Source organism: Schistocerca cancellata, chromosome 1 (genome assembly GCF_023864275.1).
Source record: "Schistocerca cancellata isolate TAMUIC-IGC-003103 chromosome 1, iqSchCanc2.1, whole genome shotgun sequence".
Lineage (NCBI taxonomy): Eukaryota > Metazoa > Arthropoda > Insecta > Orthoptera > Acrididae > Schistocerca > Schistocerca cancellata.
In genome coordinates, this window is record NC_064626.1 from 1226367200 (window position 1) to 1226390545 (window position 23346).

The 23346-nt window shown below is 40.5% G+C and overlaps 1 protein-coding gene across 1 annotated transcript in view; it reads left to right on the forward strand.

Moving 5' to 3' along the window:
* The window catches only part of LOC126094749 (toll-like receptor 4), a 150948-nt gene that overhangs the window by 45237 nt on the left and 82365 nt on the right, over window positions 1-23346 (forward strand). Inside the window, exon 4 of the mRNA XM_049909303.1 lies at window positions 21414-21760. Within this exon, the coding sequence (XP_049765260.1) occupies window positions 21414-21760 (347 nt within the window). The remainder of the gene's footprint in view (window positions 1-21413; window positions 21761-23346) is intronic.

Below are 23346 nucleotides of genomic sequence, written 5' to 3' on the forward strand. Positions count from 1 at the left end.
GTTTAGTTAAGGTTTGTTGTAGTACAAAAGTTTCACAATGAGTTCGATTAATCAGCAGGAAATAAGCCTTCAATTTAAGAGATAATTTATATCTTGACAAAATTGGCATCTGCTAACATTTTTCATTCAGGCTGTGATTCTCGGAACTAAAGATAACAGAGCATGGACAACGATTTTTGTTAGTGAAATTATAATTTCACTTCACACAATTACTGCATTGTCCAAAGAAACTCGTGTAGGACTTTGCCTAATGTTTTACAGAACCCGATTTCTGAAATGGTTCCGTCTTACTTTCTGCAAAGCTTCTACGGTGACGTCTTTAGATGGCGGCGACAATTTCAGTAATGGTCTTGCAGCTGCATACGTTTTAATGCTTCCTTCGGCCAAATAATTCTCGTCTTTCTAATTCTCTTGGAGTCTCTTATATCACCACTGAACTATGGCCCATGCAATCTGCATTTCCTCTCAGTCATAAGGCAATGCCGCATTACTATATCTATAGCCACCCACCCACCCACCCACCCACATACACATACACACACACACACACACACACACACACACACACACACACACACACAGACACTTAAGTCTTCTTTAAACACAGCTAAATGACTTAGCTTGTCTTACTGTGTTCGCCACAGGCGCGCTATCTTCCTCACGTATTCCCGAAAGCCTCTTTTACCATTCATAATACTCCTAGATATTATGCAAAAATACTTCCTGGGAGTACCAGCATGTATGGTTTTAAAAAAATTAGAAAATTTGTTTTTTATCTTTCGTAACTAATTCATTCCACAATACTGAAATTCACCACATAGAGCAAAGGAACTGGAAAAACGAAATGTCACTCGTGATAAGGCGCATAATTAAACAGGAACACTGTAATTCTGTATCATAGTGTGACACGCTGTACTGCATTGTTAAACATCATTTGCTCTTAAAATAACTTTTTCTGAACACAGATGGTTATTCATAACCTTTTCATGCAGATGCAATCATTAAAAAATCAGAAAATACTTACGAAAGTCAGAATTGATATATAATCATCAAAACATAACAAAACAAAGACTATGTTATCTGAGGTACGTTAGGGGAGCCACCGTCAAAGAAATCTACAAGATTCTCAAATGGTTCAAAGGGCTCTAAGCATTATGGGACTTAACATCTGAGGTCATCAGCCCCCTAGACTTAAAACTACTTAAACCTAACTAAGGACATCATACACATCCATGCCCGAGGCAGGATTCGAACCTGCGACCTTAGCAGCAGCGCGGTTCCTGACCGAAGCCCCTAGAACCGCTCGACCACAGCGGCCGGCTTACAAGATTCTCAATCAATATTCTGTACATCTCAGACTGTTCATTCCATTCAACGGAAGCTGCAATGTCATGACCGAATATTATCATTGATATCTTTCCATCCTGAGTTTGAATCCCACTCTTGAACCTTTCTTTTATTTCCATCATTGCTCCCTAGATGTGTAGCCTATGCAGTACGGACGAAAGACTACATCCCTGCCCTACACCCTTTTCAGTACGAGCCCTTCCTTCTTGGTCTTCCACTCTTACTGTTCATTCATGGTTCTTTTACATATTTATGTTACCTATCGTTCCCTATAGCTTACCCTACATTTCTCAGAATTTTGGACACCTTGCACCGTTTTACAGTGTCAAATGCTTTCTCCTGGTCGACAAATCCAATAAACGTGTCTTGATTTTTCTTCAGTCTTGCTTCCATTATCAGCTGCAATATCAGAACTGCCTCTCTGGTGCCTCTATCTTTCCTAAAGCCAAAATAAATATTTTATTCTACATTCTTCTATATAATAGCCTTGTCAGAAACTTGGATGCATGAAATGTTAAGTCGATTCTGCTACAGTTCTTACACTCGTCAGCTACTGCTGTTTTTGGAAAAATGAGGACGACGTTCTTGCGAAAGTTTAATGGTTTATCTCGTCTCATGCATTCTACATACCAACGTGAAAAGTCGTTTTGTTCCCACTTACTCCAATGAGTTTATAAATTCCGACGGAATGTTATCAGTTCTGTCTACTATATTTTATCTTAAGTAGTCCTAAGCTCTTTTATGTTGTGATTCTACTACTGGATTCCCTGTCTCTCCCCTATCTCTTCTTCTGTCACGTCCTAAGATACGTCCTCTCCCTCATAGAAGTCTTGAATTTACTCTTTCCACCTATCCACTCTCTCTCCTGTATTAATTTCATCGTAAGTTGTTTTGGCTTTCCTGTTTGCTGAGTCATTCCATCCGACAATCATTTCTTTTTCACTTTGTTCACGTTTTTCACGCAGCCGTTTCACCATAGCTTCCCTGCACTTCCTTATTATTTTATTTCTAACTGACTTGTATTTCTGTATTACTGAATTTCCCTCCTCGTTTTTATACTTCCTTCTCCAGTCGATCGACTGAAGCATTTCTTCCGTTATCTATGGTTCCTTCGCAGTTACCTTCCCTTTCCCTAGATTTTTTTTTCCAACTGTGATTATCCTGTTTAGAGATGTCCATTCTTCTTAGTACGTCTGCCTACTGAACTATTCATTATGGCAGTATCTGTAATTTCAGAGAACTTCACGTGTATCTCTTCATTCCTTGTATCTCCGTAGCCCTCTTGTTTGCGCTTTGATTCTTCCTGACTCTTCTCTTAAAATTCAGCCCACTATTCATCAGTAGTAAATTGCGATTATGGTTTATATCTGGGTACACTTTACAATCCAGTATCTGATTTTGGGATCTCTTTGTGACCAAAAAGTATTCCATCTGGATCTTTTCCATATATAACTCGTCCTCTAGTGATTTTTGGACAGAGCATTCGCTATTACTAACTGACAATTAATGCAGAGCTCAGTTAGCCTTTCTCCTACATTGTACCTAGTGCTTAGGCCTCAGTCTACTGTAACCTATTCTTCCACTTGCTCCCCTGCAGCCACATTCAAATTCCCCATGACTAGTTGGTTGTCTGTGTTGATTTGCTGACGCTTCTGAAGAGAGCAACCCTATCGCTGAGCTGTTCGTAGTAACTCACTCTCTGTCCTAACTTCCTATTCACAAGTAATTCTACTCCCGTTGTATGGTTTTCTGCTTTTGTTGATATTTCCGTATACTCGTCTGACTTGAAAACCTTGTGTTCTTTCCATTTAACTTGTAACACTCGCTATATCTAAACTGAGCCTTTGCATTTTCCTTTTCAGAATATCTAGCTTCCCACAACGTTCAAACTTCTGACATTAAACGCCACGACCCCTAGAACATTACCCCTTTGTTGGTTGTTGAATCTTTCTTTTATCTCACCTTCCCCGTGGCAGTCCCGTCCCAGAGATCCGAATGTGGGACTAATTCAGAACCTGTTGGCCAGTGGAGAGATCATCATGACACTTTTTCAATTACTGCCCTGCGGATGCATTTATCTCTCTATAAGTCAGCAGCTTCCATTGTCCTCTGTATCCTCATGCCGTTGATCATTGCTGACTTCTACCACAAGGAGAAGAGACTACAGTGAACTTATGTCCGCCCCTCTGTCCTCTTTGACAAGGCCGTTGGCAGAACCAGGGTGACTTCTTATACAGGAAGTCTTCAGCCACTATTTTTGATGATTTTTATTCAAAATTTAAGCAGTGACGGGATTCGAACAGGAGACGAAGGACGTTTTGATTTCAAGTCAATGACGCTACCCATCCTTTATTTTCCTTACTTTGTTTGACACTGTACTCCTCATTTGGTCAGGGCGGAACTCACGTGACACCATTTGACGTTCACCGTCGAACACTTGAGACAGTTTCTTTACTACAGGGAAAAGACAGACCTCTGACTACCGTGCCGGTGTCGCTAGACCACGGGTTCTGGCTACGCTGTGTAATCAACCACTTTCCTGACTCCCATTTATTATCAAGGGAAGGGCATGACGTTGGCATCACGGATTCACTTCAAACTTAGGACACCTTTAGGAGACCATTAAACAAGGTAATGTGCAAGTAGTAAGGCGCAGTTCTCCAGCAATTCCGAGAAAATCGCAAGAAAAAGTTTACGCGTCCACGATGTAACTGATGTATCTGTGCGTAGGTATCAGACCTTAGAATTCTTGGTGGTCAAGTGGTTAGCGTTCGAGCTTAGTAAGACGTACGTGAGTGAGGCGCCGGGGACTGTTTTTTTTTAGTTTTGTCCTCATCTTTCAATTATCAATCATGAAAGTGGCGAGATGTGACTGAGTTCAGATTGGGAATGTGTACGGGTGGTGATGACCGCGCAGTAGAGCGCCCCACAAACCACACATAATCATCATCATCATGAGTGAGGCTACTTTTCGACTCCCGCTCAAATCATTTTTATAGTACAAACGTAAATTCTATGATATTCAAAAAAATTGCACCAACACTACTCGCTGTTGCTACATTAGCTACGTTTCACCGCTACGCGCTTTAGCTAACAAATGGGGCCTGCCTCTTTTTCTGCAGCTCGAAGCGTCGAGGTGCAAAGTAGTTCCAGGTACCTAATCAGATTGCACGTATATGGGATTTCGCAAATCACGTCAGGCATACATTTTCAGGAAAACTCTATGTGTTTCTTCATTTACTTATCGACAATTATACATATATTTGTTCTAATAATGAAAAATTAAATTAAAAATACACTCCTGGAAATGGAAAAAAGAACACATTGACACCGCTGTGTCAGACCCACCATACTTGCTCCGGACACTGCGAGAGGGCTGTACAAGCAATGATCACACGCACGGCACAGCGGACACACCAGGAACCGCGGTGTTGGCCGTCGAATGGCGCTAGCTGCGCAGCATTTGTGCACCGCCGCCGTCAGTGTCAGCCAGTTTGCCGTGGCATACGGAGCTCCATCGCAGTCTTTAACACTGCTAGCATGCCGCGACAGCGTGGACGTGAACCGTATGTGCAGTTGACGGACTTTGAGCGAGGGCGTATAGTGGGCATGCGGGAGGCCGGGTGGACGTACCGCCGAATTGCTCAACACGTGGGGCGTGAGGTCTCCACAGTACATCGATGTTGTCGCCAGTGGTCGGCGGAAGGTGCACGTGCCCGTCGACCTGGGACCGGACCGCAGCGACGCACGGATGCACGCCAAGACCGTAGGATCCTACGCAGTGCCGTAGGGGACCGCACCGCCACTTCCCAGCAAATTAGGGACACTGTTGCTCCTGGGGTATCGGCGAGGACCATTCGCAACCGTCTCCATGAAGCTGGGCTACGGTCCCGCACACCGTTAGGCCGTCTTCCGCTCACGAGCCCCAACATCGTGCAGCACGCCTCCAGTGGTGTCGCGACAGGCGTGAATGGAGGGACGAATGGAGACGTGTCGTCTTCAGCGATGAGAGTCGCTTCTGCCTTGGTGCCAATGATGGTCGTATGCGAGTTTGGCGCCGTGCAGGTGAGCGCCACAATCAGGACTGCATACGACCGAGGCACACAGGGCCAACACCCGGCATCATGGTGTGGGGAGCGATCTCCTACACTGGTCGTACACCATTGGTGATCGTCGAGGGGACACTGAATAGTGCACGGTACATCCAAACCGTCATCGAACCCATCGTTCTACCATTCCTAGACCGGCAAGGGAACTTGCTGTTCCAACAGGACAATGCACGTCCGCATGTGTCCCGTGCCACCCAACGTGCTCTAGAAGGTGTGAGTCAACTACCCTGGCCAGCAAAATTTCCGAATCTGTCCCCCATTGAGCATGTTTGGGACTGGATGAAGCGTCGTCTCACGCGGTCTGCACGTCCAGCACGAACGCTGGTCCAACTGAGGCGCCAGGTGGAAATGGCATGGCAAGCCGTTCCACAGGACTACATCCAGCATCTCTACGATCGTCTCCGTGGGCGAATAGCAGCCTGCATTGCTGCGAAAGGTGGATATACACTGTACTAGTGCCGACATTGTGCATGCTCTGTTGCCTGTGTCTATGTGCCTGTGGTTCTGTCAGTGTGATCATGTGATGTATCTGACCCCAGGAATGTGTCAATAAAGTTTCCCCTTCCTGGGACAATGAATTCACGGTGTTCTTATTTCAATTTCCAGGAATGTAGTAAGTAGTCAAATAACTGGAAATTCACCAGAACTTCATGCAAATACATGTGTTTTTTTTAACTATATTAGGTCTCAAAGTCATATGACCAGTGATGAAAAAAATATAGATTAAAAATTAAGTTTGAACAGGAGTCGAACCTTCGCCTTTTACACGTTCGTATTAAGAAGCTCGAATGCTAATCTTTTTTTTGCATTTTGTTCGTTATTGTTCATTGTATTTGGTCGTAGCGGAAGTCACATGAAATCCGTTGAAGTCCATTGTTGATACCTTCACCCAGATTTTTTTATATTATTAAAGAGATGAGCCAGTTCTCTGAGAACGCGCTGAGCAACCTTGCTGGCGCCATATGGTGACCACGAACTCTACCAGCCAGACACTACTCACAGATACATAGGTTACATAATTGACGCGTAAAACTTTCTAACCTCCCCACGATATATATTTTTTTTCTGTATGGGATTTAGCCCAACTTTACCTCCCATTCTATAAGACCTTCTTATTGCCAACAACTATGTCCCAATTAACTGTTATCAAAGTTTAGCTCGTGTGCAAAACTTTGACTAAACGGAACCTAATATGAATTGAAGTGTAACTGATTGAATGCAACTTGTCTTTGTATTAAATGCACAACTAAAGTAAACCATTTATCTGGCCCTAATCAAAATTTCCACTTACCTCACGTCTTGACAAAATTGTAGCAAATTTCTCCGAAAGCACAACAGCATGCGGCAAGCAGGCAGCAGCTAAGCTAGGTATCGGTTTCTAAATGCTGTTGCATATGGTAAATGTAAATGTGGTGTGACTAGGGCCTCCCGTCGGGTAGACCGTTCGCCGGGTGCAAGTCTTTCGATTTGACGCCACTTCGGCGACATGCGGGTCAATGGGGATGAAATGATAAGGATTAGGACAACACAACACCCAGTCCCTGAGCGGAGGAAATCTCCGACCCAGCCGGGAATCGAACCCGGACCCTTAGGATTGACATTCTGTCACACTGACCACTCAGCTAGCGGGGGTGGACGTTGCATATGGTAATACGTAATGTGGGGCAAGGAGAGTTAAGACTTCCTATGAGATGACATTTCAAGACACCGGTTTTAGAATGAAGTATGTTTTCGAAATAACAGAGTAAAACTTTGCTTGATCTTCACACATAACATAGGTCTCAACAATAATATGCTTAACAAAGTAAACAATAATTTAAAAAGCGTGTAATGTTAACAGAGAATTTCTATAAAAACCAAACAGCTTCATCAGTTAAAATGTTAATGCATTACTCAGGGAAGGGGTGGTCCTTCTCTCAGCTCTGAGCAAGTTAACTAGCTGACAATAATCATTGCTAGCTGCACAGTGCTGCAGTCTTACCTCAAACTTCTTGTCTTCAAAAATAATAACGTTATTCAAAGTATGCGTTCTCTTCACTTTCTAATCTATTCACCTTACTCATCCTTGCTGTATGTTACAATTAGTGTTTCTTCATCTGACAGGTATCATCCCAGATCAACACAGCACTACTTAATGTGTCCATCACCTACCACACTTCGACTAAGAGTGTATCAGACTGTGCAGAGGCAAAGACTGTGCTACGGCAAGATCAATTATTGTTTAACAGAAACACCTTGGTCTCTCTCTGATGTGCACATCGATGACACACAAAAACCAAATGACATGACCTCCTTACGTATCCTAAACCTTCATCCAGTAGAATTTTGTATCAGGGTCATTTCAGATAGGAATGCGCCAAGGACAAAATTCTAAACATTATGGATAGAAACATACAAAACATGTTACAAATACAAACAGAAAAATAGTTTTAGAAGAATATAAATTAAAGAACTTTAATCAAAGAATTTATACAAAATTCAAGAACATGTTAATGATTAATCAATGGAATTAAACACTAATAGGTTATTAATTTTTTATGATGTCTTTGAGAGTTCTGCACATGGTGATTTTGAAAATTTGTGTCATATGTACTGAAGTAGTATTGGTGACCTGCAGTTTGGTTTATTGTTTAAAAAAACCTAGATTAGGGACTAACGAAGGTTCACAGCAAGGAATACGTTATGCAGTCGCTCGGATTTCAGTCTATGATTATTCCTAATATGGACAGTAATTAGTATGCTCTCTAACTATATTTCATCCTTTAGTTCGTTCAAATTTTAATAGTTCTGTCTGTAATTGCATCAAACTTTCACTAAATACCACAATATACTGTTTGCATCTTTTTTTCATATGTTTGATACATTCTCATAAGTTCTTATTACTTAGCTCTATTGCTGTAACTACCCATTTCCCATATTTGCCCTACCTAGCCACTTCTTATCTTTGCCCCACCTAATCATTTCTCATATCTGCCCTACCTAATCATTTTACCTTACATTCATCTTTGTAACCATTTCTCCGCTATTTCTTGCCTTTTGTTTCTTTATTTCCTATTGCACATCTCTCAAGATTTTTTAAAACATTAAAGGACTTATGACTGCTCCCTACTTATGACTGCTCCCTACAGTGCTATACTTAATGTAATTGTTATACTAATGGCGCTGAACACTATAGTAACACTTTATGCAGAGAATATGAGTTATAAAGAAACTCAATACATGACATAAGTGTAAAAAAATACAACCTGAAAATTACTTAAGTAAAGCAAAGTGTGTTATTATATCACACGTAAATAGAAGAAGACAGATAATATGCATTCTCACACATATTAGTAGAAAAATAGATATAAAAGAAACTTATCCTATTCCATGGCAAAAAAGAATAAAGCTGAGAATTAAAAAAAATCATTAATATCCATTATACTTCTTGCATGTTGTCTCCCATGTCACACCTCGTGAGCAATGAATTTCATCTTCTCTTCCCAAGAATTTACAATCCCAAACACCTAGACTGTTATGACATCCTTTCATACAAGTGCAAAGTATATCTGTTAGACAAAGAAACGGCAGTTCTGTTGTACAGTATTCAGTAGAAGTTAAATCACAAAAGAATGTCACTCATTAGTATATACAGAAAACAGACACTAATACAAAACTGAATCACAAAAAGTTCAGTGGGATACCATATACTAAAAGTGTGTATCACAGTATATCGTAGTGGTCAATGCTGAGCCACATCTTTGCAAAACCCTACCTTTGCACAAATGGAGAAAAAAATAGACACTGCTCAAATTATTGTAAAGTATAATTGTTACATGTTGTTTTGTTTTGATGAAGAAATGGCATATATGTTTAGTAAAAAGGTTGAACAATTTGCGTCAGATGATTATAAACTATACATCAAAGAAATAACCACGTTTTCTCAATTCATGTTACCTTCATTCACTATGGTCATCCACCTGTGTATTTTCAAAAACTTACCTTTTAGGTTTATAAACACGAAATACATCCACATGGCATAAAAATTGACTATAACAAGAAAGAAGGTCTCTATGATCTAACCATTACTCACTCACTCATTCTCTTCATTAATCTTCATGATCATTGCCTCATTCTGTTGCAGTATGCATCATAAACTTCATAACGGTCATATCATTATTCTGTTACAACATTATCATGCCTGTTGTCTTCATCTCAGTATACACTTCAAATAATAATTCCATTCTCTGTCTTTGTCCACTTATTTCTACATAATCAACACTTAATAGGTATAATCTTAAATATTACAGTTCAGTACACACATCATCACCCCACAATAGATCTTGAACAATTTCTGACATCAAAATACCTATCACTCTTCTTTACAGATAATACAATTACCATCCTAATACTTGTATATATCATCAAAAGTGGTAGAAAATGTTATATGTCACAGTATTATCATCACTGTTTACAGCCAAAATTATTTCTCAAGTGAACAACACTTTGCTGATAACATGTGTATCCTCTGAGAACTGGTTTAAAACACACAACCATGTCCATTTTATTAGAAGTTATTTATTCTCATTTGGATTCTTGATGAAATTTCGAAGTACATATCAGTTTGTTTAATATACGTGTCGTGGCAGAAAATCGCTCGAGTTGTTGAGCGATAAATGAAGTTTGTTGGTGGACAATAGTTGCCCTATTCTTGTCAAAAGTGCCTTCCTAGTGATGGGAGGCGCTCTGACATGACGTGGAATAGCATTGTTTATCGCACGCTGTTGCTGTGTGCTGTAACACATGAAGTATTTTAGAAACAGGTGACATGTCATTCCATCAACTGGCTACCATTTCAATAAACGGAACTTTGGTTGGTTTGGGGAAGGAGACCAGACAGCGTGGTCATCGGTCAATAAACAGAACTACTCTATACATGGTTTGATATGTAAAACATGATGAAGTCGCTTGCTCTTGTGTGTCCAAATAGTTTCAATTTCTGCAACACTGTAGTATACAATTCCACGTATCCCATAAAGTCCCTTGCATACAAGAAAGAATTTGTCACTAAGATGCTTGCTTTTACAAGATAAATAGTGAGACTTAACGAGGCAAAATGTGGATTTCTTATGTTCACTTGCTGTTCCTGAGATTTATTTCTTCTTTCTGCAGCCTTTTTAATGTTGTTGAACCCCATATCTACTACTTTCTTTTGTTGTAATTTTTTTGAAGCTGAAAATAGTATTACCTTCCTGATACCATATGGCAGCTGTTGCTTTTTGAGTACAAGTAATGGAGATGACGATGTAGAATCGTGTGCTAACTCATTGAGATTCTCATGGAATGTGTGAGTGTGCTTATCCCAAGTCTGGTATTGATGATGACCATATAGCCCATGCAGCTGGATTTGACTGAGGCCAATAGAGTGAAATAAAAACAGGTATAATTTGTGACGTCGTGAAGTGCGTAACCAAAAATTGTCGGAAATGACACTATCGATCTGACCAGCTTCTCGTAACAAATTATTGTTTTGTCATTGGCATCTCGTAAAGTAGTGAAGGAAAGGATTTTTGAAGTTAATTCAACAGCAAAAAAAGTATCAGTATCCACTGACTGACCTGTCAAGAGGTCCTAACAGGTCTATTGCAGCCTGCTTCGATAATTTGGAAGGAATTTTAGGAAACAATAGTGCTTGATGTGTAATGGTTGATGGTTTGGGTTTCCAACACAATTTACATTTTCTTAGAACTTTCTGTATTCTTTTCTGCATGTTATTAAAGTAACAAGTGGTATGAAGTCTGTGAAAGCATTTTCTCAGACCAAAGTGAGCATAGCTGAGATGTGTCTACCAAATAAGTTCATTTATAAAATGATAGGGTATGCACCCAACCCAAAGAGTCACTGACTGTGCTTCTTTTGAAAAGAACGTTGTTATGTACCAAATAAAATTGTCTTATTGTAGTATTTGTTTTCACGTACAATATAGTTTCGTATATACAACAAACTAAAGTTTTTCTCCAAATCATTTTCAGAAGTGTTCTTGACAAAACCAATAGGAGAAGGTGATAAAGTCCCCGCTACAAAATTTAGAGTACACAGAATGTGACAGAGTTAAATTTTGCTTGATCTTCACACAAAACATTGGGATGAATTATACTATGCTTAACAAAGTGAACAGTGATTTAAAAAGGGTACAATGTTAACAGAAAATTTCTATAAAATCCAAACAGCTTAATCAGTTAATATGTTAATGCATGACTCAGGGGAATGGGGTAGTCTTTCTATCAGCTCTGAGCAAGTTAACTAGCTGACAGTAGTCGTTCCTAGCTGCAAAGTGCTTCAGACTCACTTCAGAATTCTTCTCTTAAAAAATGTTATTCAAAATAGATATTCTTTTCGCTTTGTTAGTTATTCATGTTACTCAACGTTGCTGCCCTTTAGAATCAGTCTTTCTTCATCTACCGGGTAGCATCACAAGTCAAGAGTGAATACGTCCATCACTAGACTGAAATTAACTCGACATCCACGGAAAAAAATTGGTCCATTCAATATGACACTTTTTGCAGTTCCATTTGTGCCAAGTTTATTCTCCAGGCTTATTATGTGTTTGTAGACTGGCATGCGATGGCGACGTTGACGATACACGCGTCGACGGGGCATAGTGCTTCAATGCTGTTGCAGATACAGCTAACAACGGAATGATTCCGCTGGTCTGCGTTGGTCGCATTTATACTGAGTGCATGACCTTGGGTCCTCTGCTGCCCTTAATATACACTCCTGGAAATGGAAGAAGGAACACATTGACACCGGTGTGTCAGACCCACCATACTTGCTCCGGACACTGCGAGAGGGCTGTACAAGCAATGATCACACGCACGGCACAGCGGACACACCAGGAACCGCGGTGTTGGCCGTCGAATGGCGCTAGCTGCGCAGCATTTGTGCACCGCCGCCGTCAGTGTCAGCCAGTTTGCCGTGGCATACGGAGCTCCATCGCAGTCTTTAACACTGGTAGCATGCCGCGACAGCGTGGACGTGAACCGTATGTGCAGTTGACGGACTTTGAGCGAGGGCGTATAGTGGGCATGCGGAAGGCCGGGTGGACGTACCGCTGAATTGCTCAACACGTGGGGCGTGAGGTCTCCACAGTACATCGATGTTGTCGCCAGTGGTCGGCGGAAGGTGCACGTGCCCGTCGACCTGGGACCGGACGCAGCGACGCACGGATGCACGCCAAGACCGTAGGATCCTACGCAGTGCCGTAGGGGACCGCACCGAAACTTCCCAGCAAATTAGGGACACTGTTGCTCCTGGGGTATCGGCGAGGACCATTCGCAACCGTCTCCATGAAGCTGGGCTACGGTCCCGCACATCGTTAGGCCGTCTTCCGCTCACGCCCCAACATCGTGGAGCCCGCCTCCAGTGGTGTCGCGACAGGCGTGAATGGAGAGACGAATGGAGACGTGTCGTCTTCAGCGATGAGAGTCGCTTCTACCTTGGTGCCAATGATGGTCGTATGCGTGTTTGGCGCCGTGCAGGTGAGCGCCACAATCAGGACTGCATATGACCGAGGCACACAGGGCCAACACCCGGCATCATGGTGTGGGGAGCGATCTCCTACACTGGCCGTACACCACTGGTGATCGTCGAGGGGACACTGAATAGTGCACGGTACATCCAAACCGTCATCGAACCCATCGTTCTACCATTCCTAGACCGGCAAGGGAACTTGCTGTTCCAACAGAACAATGCACGTCCGCATGTATCCCGTGCCACCCAACGTGCTCTAGAAGGTGTAAGTCAACTACCCTGGCCAGCAAGATCTCCGGATCTGTCCCCCATTGAGCATGTTTGGGACTGGATGAAGCGTCGTCTCACGCGGTCTGCACGTCCAGCACGAACGCTGGTCCAACTAAGGCGCCAGGTGGAAATGGCATGGCAAGCCATTCCACAGGACTACATCCAGCATATCTACGATCGTCTCCATGGGAGAACAGCAGCCTGCATTGCTGCGAAAGGTGGATATACACTGTACTAGTGCCGACATTGTGCATGCTCTGTTGCCTGTGTCTATGTGCCTGTGGTTCTGTCAGTGTGATCATGTGATGTATCTGACCCCAGGAATGTGTCAATAAAGTTTCCCCTTCCTGGGACAATGAATTCACGGTGTTCTTATTTCAATTTCCAGGAGTGTATATTAATGACTTGCCATTCTATATTCACGAAGATGCAAAGCTGGTGCATTTTGACGATGATACAATATACCTATCACACCTGACAGACAAGAATTCACTAGTGAAATTGTAAACGATGTTTTTCAGAAAATCAGTAAGTGGTTTTCAGCAAATGGGCTCTCATTAAAAACAGTATATTCAGTTGCACACAGTGAATAGAATGACACCATTAGTTAATACAGACTTCGGTCAGAAATCGGTAGCTAAGGTAGAATATTCAAAATTTCTAGGTGTATGCATTGATGAGGGGTTGAACTGGAAAAAATACACTGAGGATCTACTGTAACGTTTGAGTTCAGCTAGTAATGCTATTAGGGTCATTGCAAATTTTGGCGATATACATCTGAGTAAATTAGCTTACCATACCTATTTTCATTCTCTGCTTTCATATGGCATCTTCTGGGGGAACTCATCATTGAGTAAAAGAGTGTTCATTGCGCAAAAGGGTGTAATCAGAATAATTACTGGAGCTCATCCAAGATCCTCCTGCAGACACTTATTTAAAGAGCTAGAAATCTTCACTGTAGCCTCACAATATATATGTTCACTTATGAAATTTGTTATTAACAATCCAAACTAATTCAAAAGTAATAGCAGTGTACATGGCTACAACACTAGGAGAAAGGATGCTCTTCACTACTCAAGGTTAAATCTAACTTTGGCTCAGAAGGGGGTAAATTATGCTGCCACAAAAGTCTTTGGTCACGTACCTAATAGCATCAAAAGTCTGACAGATAGCCATATAGCATTTAAAAGGAACTCAAAAGAATTTCTTAATGGCAACTCCTTCTATCCATTAGATGATGTTTTGGATGTACTAAGTGGGTAATTTTCCAATCCCCACAAAAAAAAATAAAAATATTGAGTGTCATGTAATATTTTCTTTAATGTAATATCTTGTATAGACACCTTTTATTAACCTGACATGTTCCACATCATTACGAAGTGTCATATTCATGATCTGTGGAACAAGTACTAATCTAATCTAGTCTACTAATCACACTTCAAATAAGAATGTATCAGACTGCACAGAGGCAGAGATTGTTTCACAGTAACGTAACATGCTCTCCGTCAGATATGCATGTCGATGGCATACAAAAACAAAATGACATGACCACCTTACTAGTTGTCTTGGAATTTTCTCGGAATTGACAGAGTATTGCACCTTACTTCTTGCACATTATGCTGTTTTAACTTACCTATTGTGTTTCAAACAGAAACAACCATATTCTGAATTGGTCTGTTAGACCAGCAATTAAAAAAAATTGATATATTCTGAGATGGTCCTCGAAAGTCTATTTTGTATTTAGTTTTTTATGTATAAAAACAGAAGTTTGAACTTTTCAAAATTTATTGAACGTATTTAATTCAAAAATGTTTTATAAAATTTTAGTTTGAGAAACAAATGTTCATGCATGGTACTTCAAAATTGTGTTTGTATCAGGGTTTTGCATATAAGTGCATGTTGTAGCTTAAATTTTAACTTTTACTATACACAATAATTATCTTAAAATTTAAATTTAACAACGTTATTTGATTTTGTGGATCTATGTTTAACTCAATTTCTATGGGTTTGGCATAGTGTACGCAGTTATTGCAGTAAGTATTTTCATGCTCTTGGCAGAGGTATGATTGACTGCCACTCTTTTCGTTAGTCTTTCAATCTTTCTTCAGTCTACACTCTTTACATCGGCCCTTCCTCTGTTCTTTGCTCGTGTACTCATTGCAGCAATATTTTCCGAACTTAATTTGATTTTGTCAGAAATAATTTTAGGCATTCTTTCCTCTCGCATTGGTTTTGTCAGCTCAGATTCGAGTTCTCTTACAAATAGCCGCCTTTTGTATAATTTGTTTTGATTGTAGCCAGGATTAGTGTGTACCTACAACACATAAGCATTTATTGCAGAAATGTGTAGCATGTTATAGAACAAAAGAAACACGCCATCTCTTAGTACACCTTTCACAGGAATAAATGCTGGCAAGTTTATCTGTTGTGTCAACTTCTCATTTGGTTTTGTTATAATGTAGTATACTTCAGGCTTCGTATGCTGCTCTGAAGACAAGCTACAGTCATGGTGCATTGTAGATAGTAATATTACTGCTTTATTCCTTTTTGGCAAATATGAAACTAGCGTTACATCGCTCTGAAATCCAAATATGGTTAAAAACACTGGTCTGCTATTGTTTGCCAGCATTTCATTTGGAATCTCAATTTGTTCTTTATGAGAATTCCAACTAATGTTAGACCTTTATTTAGAAGTTCTTTGGCCAGGGTGTAATCCGTAAAGGAATTGCCAGTGGTAATGTTTCGCCTAGTTTTCTCAATACTTTGCACAAGTCTCAATACAACATTTCTGCCTTGATTTGTTTCTTGTGGACCATTTTCCGGCTTTCCTGTATACAAGTCTGCTGCAAAAACATATGCTGTTTCACTTCAGATAACAACCATAATCTTATTTCACGTTTTCCTCTCAGTTTTGAAGGTATGTACTGACGGAAGTGCACCTTGCTCTGAGTAGAACCAATTGCTCGTCCACTGTGACATTTTGGTAAGGAACGAACAGTTCAGGCAACTGTTCCACAAACATTTCCAAGACAGTTCTGATAGCAGCCACTTTAACATGGCGTCACATATCTGGTCGATCTTCTTTGTTCTCAAATCTGAAAAATCTACTAATTGTATGGAAATGATGAAGTGTCATCGCTGCATGAAAAACTGGTCGACCATTACTGATGTCCCATAGCTCTTCAAGAGGTACTCCAGCAGATCTGTACACACCACCCAATATAAGAAGTCCCAAATAATCCTCCAGTTCCTGATTTGTAAAAGATATGAACGTCGAATCTGCGGCTTGCGATACTTGCGTCATTTCTCTGTTGTTTTCATTTAAAATCAATGCCAACATTTCTTCAGTTATAAACAATGAAAATGAGCATACTTTAATTTCGTTAATTTACTGAAGAGCAAACTGGGGAGGTCCTGGAGCATGAAAAAGAATGTTTCCAGCCCTAAAGAAATGGAAAATAAAAAAAGGAAATTAGCTGAGAATTAACCACAAAGCATTAAGATAATCTGCAAAGAAACACAAGAAAAGTAAATCTGGCATTAGGTAAAAAGTAAACATATAGTGCATACAATGCCCAAGAGATTATGGAAGATGAAGGACGTCATCTTCCTAAACAATCAGCACATTGCCATCTCCACCACAAAGATCAGTTTCGAATCCAAGACTATAGTAGTGATAACTTATCGTGCTAGACACTTCCCTCGATTCTGGCTTATACATTATTAACATCACTTGAACTATCAACAGAATCTTGAAAATCTGAATCACTGACAGGATCATCTACTGATTCGTTATGTGGCTCATTCAGAAACCTTTCTAATTGTTTATCGCTATGAAAACGACTAGCTGTGTTGGCACACTAAATCAGACTGACGGTGCACTTGTTACACCAATTCTTATAACAATATGAAATATCTCTGAGCCATTGTAGGCCATACGACAAGAGTCGTGTATATTACAAACAATTTGTTGGAAGAATTGAAATGAATATCCACCAGGATCTAAAAGACCCATTCACAAAAGTGTTTCAGTGGTATGTGTCACAATAAGTATTTCACATTCTGAAACAAAAATTGAGGGTAACATAAATTATTACATACTTGAGGATTACATAAGGTCCTGTCACAAAATAAATATTATTCATCGATTTATGTTAATTTTAGTAAACGAACTGAGCCAGCTGTACCCATTCGCAATTTGAAGGTTAATGGTCTACTAAAGGTGTACAAAGTCTGAAATAATCTGTGAACCCACCGTTGTGCTTCCCCTTGTGAGAATGTCTCGCGCTGCGTGTGGTCACACGACGCTGGAATCATCCAGTTTACACCAATGCGTAACGGGGGATATGCGTTGCATTACGTACCAATATCGTGTACCCAAATCGTCAGCGGAATCGTTCAGAATATCTGAAACTCGAACGTTAAGAAGTTCTAGAAAGAATAGAAGCTTCTGTAAAGATTCAGGGCGCCTTCAGATGACGAAATCAAAAGTGTGAAGCGCAGCTTCTCTTATGTACATTCACAGGCCTTGGAAACTATCGTCTAAGAAATCCGAAAGGTCTTACTGTACAGTATCATTGACTAATGACCAATATATGGTCGTAAAGAAGATGTTCACAGACACTCAACTCACTAGTTGATCTTTTGACTGACTAAACAGACCAGGCTTTATTGGTTCACATAAAGTAACGTCAGTATGCCTCAAGGAAGCATAATAGCCGGCCGCTGTGGTGGAGCGTTTCTAGGCACCTCAGTTCGAAACCGCCCTACTGCTTCGGTCGCTGGTTCGAATCCTGCCTGGAATCCTGCATGGATGTGTGTGATGTCCTTAGGTTAGTTAGGTTTAAGTAGCTGTAAGTCTAGGGAACTGATGACCTCAGATGTTAAGTCCTATAGAGCTTAGAGCCATTTGAAGTATAATAGCACCCCTAATGTTTACACTATACATAAATAATCTGTCAGCACAAGCACAAATGTTCTGTGACGATAATTTAGACTGCAGCAAAGTATTGTCGTTGGTTGATCGTGACGAAGTGCAGACAGTTCTGGAGAAATTTTCGTCGTCATGTAATGAGTGAATATCGTACACACAGAATCACAAAGGAAAATCAGTGTTGCGTAATATTCCTTAAAGTAGATGCACAAACACATAATCGCTGTTTCGCAAGCAGCGGTAACGAGGAGTTTATCATATACTAAGTCACTGATTTCTTGGTAAGGTAAGACCTTGATGTCAGTAGGTTTCATTGTGCAGGTTCGGCAAATAGAGCTGGTCTGGAAACTATTTATAAGACAGACGCAGATTTGACTCTTATTAATTAACAGGAAATCTACTGAATGTAAAAACTCGTGAAACCCATGATTTCTGGGCACCAGCCGGTAGTTGTCACGTGCCGAGACGTGGGGATATCCCGCAAGCTTCGTTGTATCATTAGTGAGTGACAGGAACAGACGTGTTTAGTGACCTGCTGGATACAAAATAAAATGGTGCTCATGATAAAACGGAGCGTCTTCAGTGCCGAGTGCCATTCTTGGAAAACGTGTGCGGAAATATTTTCACAAGATTTTAAGACGAAGTGTTTTGGCAAAACGTCCAGCAAAGTCTGCAGTGCAAATTTTAGTGATAAAATGGTGTGAAACCATCTCTACAGGGGACAAATCCGTAACCATTCGAAAAGAATTAGAACACCTAAAACGTTGTTCAAGGGAAGGAAAGCGTGAAACAGACTATGACAAAATCTCAATGCCACCTTTGCTATTGGGGATCAACAGAATTTCGTATCGAAAGATCATCAAAAGAGACCTGCTTCTTTATCCTTACAAATTTTTTGTTGCGCATGAGTTAAAGCTTCCAGATCAACTTCCGTATGCTGAATTCTACCGGTGGTTTCTGTGTGAAGTGAAATCAGGAATTTTGGTTACTCAGTTTTTTAATTCCTTGTGATGAGCTCCGGCAAAGCTTGTCAGGGTGTGTAAACTCATAGTACATGTTCTATTAAGAATCATAAAATCCTCGTCAGCTCTATGAAGAACAATTGCGTCATCTCAAGATTTGATTGGAGTGTGCAGTCTCTGATGTCCACACCGCAACACGATGCTTCCACAAAACTGTTTACTACCCGAGCGGTCCAACTCACAGAGGCTGACCCATCATCTGGATATTTTCAGCAAGGCATCGCCTCATCAACTTTGTTACAATTGCATGAGGTGTTCTGTGACAAACAGTGGAGATAGTGTAATATCATAGCCTCATTTATTTCATGATCTCTTGCTGTGATTTCTACCAGCGGGGGATATTTAAGCGTCAGGTGTACTCAAACAGTCCTATCATATTGATAAGCTGCAGTTGTTGTTGTTGTTGATGATGTGGTCTTCAGTCCAGAGACTGGTTTGATGCAGCTCTATATGCTACTCTATCCTGTGCAAGCTTCTTCATCTCCCAGTACCCACTGCAACCAACATATTCATCTCTTGGTCTCCCTCTACGAATCTTACCCTCCGCGCAGCCCTCCAATACTAAATTAGTGATTCCTTGATGGCTAAGAATATGTGCTACCAACCGGTCCCTTCTTCTAGTCAAGTTGCGCCCCAAATTTCTCTTCTCCCCAATTCTATTCAATACCTCCGCATTAGTTATGTGATCCATCCAACTAGCCTTCAGCATTCTTCTGTAGCACCACATTTCGAAAGCTTCTATTTTCTTTTTGTCTAAACTATTTATCGTCCACGTTTCTCTTCCATACATGGCTACACTCCATACAAATACTTTCAGAAACGACTTCCTAACACTTAAGTCTATAGTCGATGTTAACAAATTTCTCTTCTTCAGAAACGCTTTCCTTGCCATTACCAGTCTACATTTTATATCCTTCGACCATCATCAGTTATTTTGCTCCCCAAATAGCAAAACTCCTTTACTACTTTAAATGTCTCATTTCCTAATCTAATTCCCTCAGCATCACACGACTTAAATCGACTTCATTCCATTATCCTCGTTTTGCTTTTGTTGATGTTCATCTTATATCCTCGTTCCACGATACTGTCCATTCTGTTCAGCTGTTCTTCCAGGTCCTTTGCTGTCTCTGACAGAATTACAATGTCATCGGCGAATCTCAAAGTTTTAATTTCTTTCCCATGGATTTTAATTCCTACTCCAAATTTTTCTTTTGTTTCCTTTACTGCTTGCTCGATATACAGATTGAATAACATCGGAGATAAGTTACAATTCTGTCTCACTCCCTTCTAAGCCACTGCCCCTCGACTCTTACAACTACCATTTGGTCTCTGTAGAAATTGTAAAGAGCCTTTTCCTTCTTTCTGTTTTACCCGTGCCGCCTTCAGAATTGGAAAGAGAAAATCGTCAAAAGCTTTGTCTAAGTCTACAGATACTAGAAACTTAGGTTTGCCTTTCCTTAATCTATTTCCTAAGAGAAGTCGTAGGGTGAGTATTGCCTCATGTGTTCTAACATTTCTACGGAATCCAAACTGATCTTCCCCGAGGTCACTCCCTGTATTTTACCCCTGCCACCTTCAGAATTTGAAAGAGAATATTCCAGTCAACATTGTCAAAAGCTTTCTGTAAGTCTACAAATGCTAGAAACTTAGGTTTGCCTTTCCTTAATCTAGCTTCTAAGATAAATCGTAGGGTCAGTATTGCCTCACGCGTTCCAGTATTTCTACGGAATCCAAACTGATCTTCCCCGAGGTCGGCTTCTACCAGTTATTCCATTCGTCTGCAAAGAATTCGTGTTAGTATTTTGCAGCCGTGGCTTATTAAACTGATAGTTCGGTAATTTTCACATCTGTCAACCCCTGCTTTCTTTGGGATTGGAATTATTATATATTTTTTTCTTTTGAAGTCTGAGGGCATATCGCCTGTCTCATACATCTTGCTCACCAGATGGTACAGTTTTGTCAGGGCTGGCTCTCCCAAGGCTATCAGTAGTTGTACAGTAGAACATTGAAACCGCTCTTGCTGCCATACTGCTTCTCGTGTCTCACAGTTTGGTAAATCGACCACGGCACTGCCTCAACGCCACCGGTACCCATTTCTTGTATCTTCTGCGATTTTCATTAACAAAGGTCAATCCGCTTCAGTGTTACTATAAATATTTTTCAGACCAGAGTTATTTTGCGCACCCTGTGTGTGACTGCTAACCAATTACAGCTCATTTCCAGTAAGAAGAGAGGAGGGACACACTGCGTGAAGAGCGTCAGGTTCATGAAGGAGATCAAGCGAGGGACCTTCCACCTAAAATTTCCCAGTGACGAATTCTGGATCTTTTTCAAACGGCGCTTCATCTCTGAGCTCGGAGGAGAGATGACGCGCATGAAGCTGACTTCGTCGGGACAGCTCTCTGCCATTTCAGTGGAGTTCTTAACGGAACTTCTATCCAGTGACGTCCACATGAAGGAGCTGACATTGGGCAGCATGAAAGTTGGCAAACTGGATGGACCAGTGGTCACTATGCCCACACTTGAGATCCTGCGACTTCCAGATGACGAGATCATCACAATGAGTGAAGGTAAGCTATGCGACTAATGTCTGGGAGTAATGTTCTTAAGGGGCTCCGGAACGCCCTATACTTGCAATGTTAAAATAACGCTTATAAATTACATCTTTCCTAACAAAGTATTTGAGGTAGGAAGTTGAACTTTTTACAGATTATTTATTGGAATATGGGCTACAACTTAACACAGGGATTTTACAAAATTTTAGTTCAGTTATTAAAGATGATTTTTTCAATTATAATGAAAATTCACAACATTTTTTTGCAATTTTTTATTTATATATTCAAAAATATACAGTTTTTTTGGGAAAAGGCTGTGTTAAATTATGCAGAAGGTACTGTGTAACATTTACTGAAAGTTTGAAACAAATATGTTTGGAAGATCCTTAGAAAACATGTAATTAGTATGAGAAAATAAAAGTTTTGGGAATCGAGCGACAAAGATTGGATTAACTTTTTAGTGCATTCCAGGTCCATAGGATGGATTATCTTCATCCTCTGCAAACTCCTCCTCCAGCTTCCTCTTGTTCCTCCTCCTGTTTACTCTTGCTTGTATTTCTAGACTCTTTACAGCCCTGTCTGCAGCCCGAAGGCGTTCCTTGTCTAAAGCAAGCATCGCTCGTACCATGTTAGAACCTATCTTCATTGGTATATTTCTAAATACCTTGCACCTTACAATGTTGCCACCATTGAAAGTCGCAACAGCATCATACACACCAAAGTGAAGTGTTTCTATTCCAACAAATACAGTCTTGGGGATTCTCGACCATATAACATTATTTACATTTTCATTGGGGTTTTCAGTTTTTCCGTGAATACACTTTTTCAACAGTTCAGTTATTATTATTATTATTATTATTAATTATTATTATTAATAATTATTAATAATTGGTTAATAATAACACCATTTGACAGCAGTTTAACAGCACCACAGTGGGTCACGCCCATGTAGAACACATTTCAAAAAAAAATTAAAAATAGTTGTAGTCTTCGGAATTGAATAAATTATATATCTCTTAAAAGGTAATAGTCTGCAGATTCAGAAAACGCAAAAAAGTAAAAATTGAACTTTTCATGATTTTGAGCCTTTCCGGAGCCCCTTAAGCTGTGTCCGCAAGTCTTCCATTTCGCAGTCCCTGTTTCAGCATGTATTTTGTCATAATCCCCTGACACATATCAAGTCTCATACTTTTGGTTGTCATTCTGGCAATAAAACTGTTCTGTAGTGGTTTCGATTTTTACAATCATTCAGCCATTCCCAACACATAATTTTGTTTACTCAAAAATAAAGCAACTGACCCGGATGACGAACCTGCGGAAATGTATAATAAGCTGAAGATGCCTGCGTAGGAATTTCTCTGCCTCACTTTTCAAGCGGATCATCACTGAGGACATGCATTCTCGCACATGGGCAACTAGCAAGACTCCCCAACTTCCCACTTTCCTCCACTTCCCTGTTCTACATACCAGCCGTTGCTCGGCAGTACGCTCTGGAATCTGACAAGGTAAAGCTATTCAAATTGCAATCATTATGACCTGCAGGATCGTATATGCAATCAATCCGACCCGAGTGTCAATGGAGAAATTCAGGAGGACACAGG